The following is an 8326-nucleotide window of genomic DNA, read 5'->3' on the forward strand; positions in this document are numbered from 1 at the left end:
GATCTAAGGTATAACAGAGTATAATCTTTACACAAGAAATTAAATAAAATGCCGTGTGGTTCCCGGCACCAGTAAAAAGAATAGGGCCACTCCATCTCTTTCCTATGGATGTCGTAAAAGGCGGCTAAGGGATAGGCTTACAAACTTGGGATTCTTTTTTTAGGCGATGGGCTAGCAACCTGTCAAATTTGAATCTCAATTCTATTATTAAGTCAAATAGCTGAACGTGGCCATTCAATCTTTTCAAGGCTGTTGGCTCTGTCTGCCCCGCAAGGGATATAGACGTGACCATATGTATGTATTTATGAAATAAGGTGCGTGCAAACGATTAAGCTTATTGCTAACGGGATTACGTTACGTCAAAATAGGGTATGTTATAATGAATAAATAATAATTAATTTGTTTAAACCTTGCAAAATCCTATAATAAATAATTAATCATGTACGGATGGACAATTCAATTGTATTGAGTTTGTATATACACATATTAATACATACATATAGTCACGTCTATAACAATTGCGGGGTAGACAGAGTCAGCAGTCTTGAAAGACTGACAGAGCACTTTGAGCTGTAACGCTTATTGGTAGAATTGAGGTTATAAAAGGTAATGACAGGTTAAATAAAACGTAATAAGACAGCAGTTTCACCAGCTTTAATTAAAATTCCCTTTTCCCAAAGGAATTATAAAAAAAAACAAAAACTTAACAGATATTTTTAAGGTTAATCAATCCTTAATTTCAAACGAAAATTGATAAAAGAATTTCACGCTCGGCCGTTCTCCGTTTGGGTCGGAAGTGAGAGCTTTTTAACATCTACACCTAAGGGGTGATTTGATTAAACTTTTTTTCATAATCGTTTCACATCTCTTTGATCTGATTTGATAATCGCGCAATTTCAAATAAATTTGAACTTTCACTTTATGTTGTCGGAACAATTTTCCTCAATCTTATATTTCAAAATTATTTAATTCTGAACAAAGGAAAGGAAAAGGAAGAAAAATAAATGCGGGTTCCTTGGTCTGTCTGTTAAGATGGCCGGTCTAAAAATGCGTGAGGCAAACGTTCAAATCTTCCTGCTACAATTTACCAATGACTCATTATTGGGTTATCCATTAGTTTAACATACATACATATAATCACGTCTATATCCTTTGCGGGGTAGACAGAGCCAATAGTCTTGTAAAGACTGAAAGGCCACGTTCAGCTGTTTAGCTTTTGAATTGAGATTCAAATAGTGTCAGGTTGCTAGCCCATCGCCTAAAATCGCCCATCGCATCGCCCATTAGTTTAATTGTTAAAATATGCTATATCTGTGGGGGAAATAATAGTGAGAAAATCATCGTGAGGAAATAATCTTGCGGAAAAAATCTTGGGGAAAAAAATCTTGGGGAAATAATCTTGAGGAAATCATCATGAGGAAACCTATACGTTCAGGCTACTGCCTTCGTGGTATTACACGAGCGACGCCGTTTTTACACACACATATGGTCACGTCTATAACCCTTGCGGGGTAGACAGAGCCAACAGTCTCGAAAAGGCTGAAAGGCCACGTACCTGTTGGCTCTGTCTATCCCGCAATATATATAGACATGATTATACTTACGCGATTACAATGGTTTCGTGCTATACCTATGTATAACCATGATCCAATATGAATTGATCGCTTTTTGTGTGTATTTGTTTCTTTTACATACATACATACATATGGTCACGTCTATCCCTTGCGGGGTAGACAGAGCCAACAGTCTTGAAAAGACTGAATGGCCACATTAATCTATTTGGCTTAATGATAGAATTGAGATTTAAATAGCTACAGGTTGCTAGCCCATCGCCTAAAAAAGAATCCCAAGTTAGTAAGCCTATCCCTTAGTCGCCTTTTACGACATCCATGGGAAAGAGATGGAGTGGTCCTATTCTTTTTTGTATTGGTGCCGGCAACCACACGGCACCTTTGTTTCTTTTGATGACGCTAAATTCACGAGGGCGAAGTTACGGGTGAAAACTAGTTAACAATAATAATTACCAATGATATACTCCTTGATTAAGACGGTTCATTCTATAATTAGAGCTGTCATTTTCTAAGCAATTTCCGATATATGAAATATAGGAGAGTACGAGTAAATTGTATGTGTAGTAATGAAAGGGTGATGCTCCTTTGATGTTACCAAAATTGTAAGGGCATCTTTTTGGGCGAAATTGGTACTATGCTATAGAAGGCGAAAGTGACTATATGTTTGTTACTCTCTCATTTTCATCACGCTTGTGTTTTATTGATAACTAGATCACGCTCGCGGCTTCCTGCGCGTGAAAAGAAAAATTTCGTGATACCGGGAAATTCTCACTAAAACCACATAAGGATACTTATGTCAAATTTCAAATCTCTTACGGTTTGTGTGCATTGATATTCTCAAATGTCGGGAACCACACGGACTGAACCAGCGACTGAACTAACGACTGAACCATCGACTGAACCAGCGACTGAACAATTGACTGAACAATTGACTGAGTCATTGACTGAACCATTGTCTGAACAATTGACTGAACAATTGACTCAACAATTGACTGAACCATTGACTGAACCATTGACTGAACCATTGACTGAACCATTGACTGAACCATTGACTGAACCATTGACTGAACCATTGACTGAACCATTGACTGAACCATCGACTGAACCATTGACTGAACCATTGACTGAACCATTGACTGAACCATCGACTGAACCATTGACTGAACCATTGACTGAACCTTCGACTGAACCATCGACTGAACCATTGACTGAACCATCGACTGAACCATTGACTGAACCATTGACTGAACCATCGACTGAACCATTGACTGAACAATGGACTGAACCATTGACTGAACCATTGACTGAACCATTGACTGAACCATCGACTGAACCATTGACTGAACAATTGACTGAACAATTGACTGAACAATTGACTCAACAATTGACTGAACCATTGACTGAACCATTGACTGAACCATCAACTGAACCATTGACTGAACCATTGACTGAACCATTGACTGAACCATCGACTGAACCATTGACTGAACCATTTACTGAACCATCGACTGAACCATTGACTGAACAATTGACTGAACCATTGACTGAACCATCGACTGAACCATTGACTGAACCATTGACTGAACCAGCGACTGAACCATTGACTGAACCATTGACTGAACCATCGACTGAACAATTGACTGAACAATGGACTGAAACATTAAGTGAATCGTTTACTGCCCCTCCTAAATCGCTGTGTCTAGAAATTTGGCATGTAAGTTCCTTAAAGGGTGCGCTAAAATTGGATTTCCCCCGAGAACGCAAATCAAACAAAGTTTTTATTTCACTCGTACGTACTCGAAGTAAAATAAAAACCTACAGTTTCCAACCGTACCATAAGCGACGCTGGCTGGACTTAAATAACTCCAACAAATGACAAGTACTAAAAGCGTGGCATTAGTTCGAGCTTTCAAAGCTCAGCTTGTTTTGAATTTAAGTCTGCAGTCCTAGGACTAACTGGGGTGTAATTAAAAAAGGGACAGTAGTTAGATCTGTTTTTTTCAAATATAAAGAATAATAAGTGCCGTGTGGTTATGTATACTTTAGAATAGAAACAATTCACATCTTTCCCATGGATTTCGTAAAAGGCGGCTAAGGGATAGGTTTATACATTTATTCGGAGTAGAAGATAAGGTACCTTTTATCCCGGTAAAAACTAAAGTTTTCGTGGGATTTACGAAAAACTGTATTCTTTTGTAGGTAGCGCTAATTTCGTCGCATTTTTATAAATGACGTTGAATTCGTCGCTTTTTGTATTAATTCACGCGGGCGAAGTTGCGGGTTAAATCCAGTAAACGATTAAGATGTGACAACATATAGATACGTAAGAAACAATTTCCCCATTTCTATTGTTGAATCACTGAACTGCATGTTTTATTCAGCGGGTTCTGGACCAGTTAGAATTCAATTCCGATTGCGAGGGATTTGTTTGTCTCGGCGAAGGGATGAGAAGTATAGACATGGAACGGTATAGATACAGCCAATTCGCCTATTTGTATGAATATACTAAGTGTCAACCTGTCACTATTTGAATCTCAATTTTATCATTAAGCCAAATAGCTGAACGTGGCCATTCAGTTTTATCAAGACTTTTGGCTCTGTCTACCCCGCAAGGGACATAGACGTGACCATATGTATGTGTGTATACTAAGTGTGAAAAAAGAAAAGCTAATACAACATTCGTAATAATTGGTTGACTGGTATAAATGCCATACGAGATAAGTCCAACTAAGTATTTTTGATATGAATACATATGTAGATATAATCACGTCTATATCCCTTGCGGTGTAGACAGAACCAACAGCCTTGAAAATACTCTTTGTTGTGCATAAAAAGAAATGTAATAAAAAAAATAGAAAACAGTTATTGGAAGAAGAATATGTACAATGGCGGACTTATCCCAATCGGGATCTCTTCCAGTCAACCAAAATATAAAAGGAAAATCCATAATCAAAGAGGCAGCGCACATTAAAAGCGTAAAGTTTTTATTAATTGTACCTACGTAATTTTTCACCATTTCGTCAAACGAATAGGTACCTAAGTAAAGTTCACTTGCGGTATCTATTCTCGTCTATGTCAGTGGTCTAAGGCCTGTCGATGTTTTTCGCTAAGCTTAAAAACTATTGGACGAATCAATGAATGAATTTGGAAGAGAATCTGTGTTTATTTTTCGCGGCAACTACTCAATTAGAAAAACCAACATACATACATACATATAATCACGTCTATATCCCTTGCGGGGTAGACAGAGCTAACAGTCTTGTAAAGACTGATAGGCCACGTTCAGCTATTTGGCTTTAAGATAGAATTGAGATTCTAATAGTGACGGGTTGCTAGCCCATCACCTAAAAGAAGAATTTCAAGTTTATAAGCCTAACCCTTAGTCGCCTTTTACGACATCCATGGGAGAGTGATGGAGTGGTCCTTTTATTTTTTCTATTTGGTGCCGGGAACCATACGGCACAACTACAGAAAAAAACAAACTTCTTTAAAATATTCTTCTTCCTCCTGGCTTAAGTCCCGGTTGCATCCTCACCACTCTGGAGAGGAGCCCGGGGTACGCCTTTGACCCTGGACCCTGGATTGGGCGAGTCAGGTTTATACACGAAGGACTCCCGTCTGACCTCCGCAACCTTTGCAGGGGAACCTAACCCGTATTGGATCGATCATGGTTACAAATCCAGTTGCCTGAATGTGCAGTTCATCGCAATGTTTTTCATTACCGTTAGAGCATCGGTTAGTATTCAAAATAATGTACATAAATTGAAAAATAGTAAATTTTGAAAGTTATGAATTACCTCTATTTGCCCCATGAAGAAAAAAGGCGTAATTACATGTATTCAAATTCAGAAATTTTATTCATTATTATATGATACTATCATGTCGCCTGATAATTATCAAATCTTTTGGTTTCACACCATTGGTTGACGTCAAATAAATTACTTAAAACTAAGTTAACTGCCGCTTCCAAGGCGTCAGTGCAGAAGAAGCGGTAACAAATGTATGAATTTATAAAAAGAAATGTACAATACCTTTAAAACTTAACCGGTTTTCCTATTGCGGCACGGAACCCAGAAACTAAATAATGCCAGTTAACAAAAACACATAACACCTCAGGCAGTCCGCTATATCATATGAATTTTATGGCGCGATACACGATACATCACGCTATGACAAAATGAGACTACAGATGTGACACTCTTTACAGGATTTTGTTCTGAATCGGTTCTAATCTGTTATCAAATATAAAGGCGACTAAGGGAAAGACTTACAAACTTGGGATTCTTTTTTAGTCACTTTGTCACTTTTTGAATCTCAATTCTATTCTGTCATTAAGCCAAATAGCTGAATGTGGCCATTCAGTCTTTTCAAGACTGTTGGCTCTGTCTACCCCGCAAGGGATATAGACGTGACCATATGTGTGATATGTATGTATCAAATATAAACTCTTAAGTCGTTAAGCGTGGCAAAATAGTGCGCAAAAAATTTAATCGCCTGATTAAATTTTTTTCATTTTTATTTGTGTAAATGGTTCGTCTACAACGCCTTTAAATAGTGTTTTTCTATTGGTGCCGGGAACCACACGTCACTATTTTATATAAAAAAGGATAAAGCATTTCCATTTTGTACAACGGTTGCTAAAACATGTGAAATATAATTATGCGATTCATTATTTCTATTTAATGAGCTTTGAGATTGCAATTAATTATATATGTAGTAATGAAATTAATAATATTAAAATACTATATTAAGCAAGCTTTTATACGCAGCTTCGCTCGCTTGAATTTAGTGCCACCATTATAAAGCGACAAATTTAACGCCATCTACAAAAAACCGTGTGGTTCTCGGCACCATAAGACAAAAGAATAGGACCACTCCATCTCTTTCCCATGGACATCGTAAAAGATGACTAAAGGATAGGCTTGTACACTTAGGATTCCTCCTTTAGGCGATAGGCTGGTTTTTATCGCATGTATTTGTATTTATATATCTCACTTAATAAAAGGTCACAAATACTTGTTTATACTGTAACACTTTGTGAAAGTAATGAAATATTTTAATTTTATCAAGTCTATATATTTTTATCAAGTCTGGATTTCGGCTAGCACTTTCTGCTCCGACCCAGAATAGAATAGAATAGATTTATTTTCAAAATTGGATACAAGGTATCACTTATTGACGTCACATCACTTAAATCTAATTATAACTACTACCGCTTCCAAAGCGCGTGTGTAGAAGAAGCGGCGGAACAAACTACACTGCAGCATTTTCATCGGACGTCAATTTACAAATATACATACATACATATGGTCAAGTCTATATCCCTTGCGGGGTAGACAGAGCCAACAGTCTTGAAAAGACTGAATGGCCACGTTCAGCTATTAACAAATATAGATCTCTTAAATCTGAAATCTAAGCGTTACACTTCTACAATTTGGTTAATTTGTTACATAGTACATCACGACCATTGTGCAGTTCCGACAAGAGTTTCCTGGAAGCAACTGCTATGCGAATAAATCGTAAGGAAAACATTTTTCTGCATTGACTCCATACTTCCTTAACTTTAAAATGCTGAGAATTTTAAGACACGGTGGATTACGAAGAGCAAAAGATTCTGTTTTTTTTTTCAAATACCTAGTATTCGTGCCTTGTGGTTCCCAGCACCAATAGAAAAATGAATAGGACCACTTTTTCTCTTGTACATGGATGTCGTATAAGGCGACTAAGTGACAGGATTATACACAGGATGATACCTATCCGAAATTTCATGGTGACTGCGATCCTGGACCGATTTTCATCAAAAAATCATAAAAACATAGACTTAATAAACATTCAAACGCTAAAATAAATAAATTCGAGCTACGCGTATGTGAGGTATACGTGAATCCTTAATACCCCGTCTTTTTTTCGTAGGGGGTTAAAAAGAAACAGGCCTTATTGCAGGTCGCGTGAAAATTAAAATGTATTTAAATCGTATTCGATCCGCATGCTCTTAGAGTCCAAGTAATGACAAATTAATTATTTAACAGAAGTACAACTTTTCTATTTTTATATAATTTTGACAAAGAATTTATTTTTAATTTTTTTTTGTCAGATACGAAGGACCGAGTAGTAAATATAATAAGAGGAAACGTCTTGAACATCGGAATATTTTTTTTAAGAATTAATTTGAGGCTTTTTATAATGTAAAACTTATAATAAAAAAAATAAGTTTATAATAAGACAACCGATTTATATAAAAAAAAAAAATTACAATCAGTTTCAATTTATTTCTTAATTTAAGATGATTTTCATCAACAATTCAACATCTTAAAACTTCGTGCAGACGACCGGTTTACTAAAAAAGGGTGAAATAATATACTATTTACAAAGGTAAATGATAGGGTAGAGGTAAAGGTTGGAGTGGGAAGTCCTAGACGAACGTATCTTGATCAAATTAAGGACGTCCTGCCAAAATGTCAGGTCAAGAGTAACCGAAACCGCCGAGCTTTCATGAAGAGTTATGAATGTGGATGAAGCGAAAGAAGTATGCAGAGATCGTGGCAAGTGGAGAGATGTAGTCTCAGCATATCCCTCCTAGAAAAGGTGTGATTTTTTGTATGTATGTAAAACCGTGCCGTGTGGCTCCCGGCACCAATACAAAAAAGAATAGGACCACTCCATCTCTTTCCCATGGATGTCGTAAAAGGCGACTAAGGGATAGGCTTACAAACTTGGGATTCTTTTTAGGCGATGGGCTAGCAACCTGTCACTAG

General features: G+C 37.0%; 1 protein-coding gene across 1 annotated transcript; it reads left to right on the forward strand.

Moving 5' to 3' along the window:
- The first annotated feature begins 2412 nt into the window (after positions 1-2412).
- On the forward strand, positions 2413-7683 carry LOC132903501 (protein TsetseEP-like). Its single transcript, XM_060951910.1, has 2 exons — positions 2413-3285; positions 7666-7683. Exons 1-2 carry the CDS (start codon positions 2413-2415, stop codon positions 7681-7683), a joined length of 891 nt encoding a protein of 296 aa, XP_060807893.1.
- Positions 7684-8326: the final 643 nt, after the last annotated feature.

This window comes from Amyelois transitella, chromosome 27 (genome assembly GCF_032362555.1).
Source record: "Amyelois transitella isolate CPQ chromosome 27, ilAmyTran1.1, whole genome shotgun sequence".
Taxonomy (NCBI): domain Eukaryota; kingdom Metazoa; phylum Arthropoda; class Insecta; order Lepidoptera; family Pyralidae; genus Amyelois; species Amyelois transitella.

Excerpts from the sequence above, each read along its gene's own strand:
- LOC132903501 (XM_060951910.1), top strand. The coding sequence starts at position 2,413 with ATGTCGGGAACCACACGGACTGAACCAGCGACTGAACTAACGACTGAA.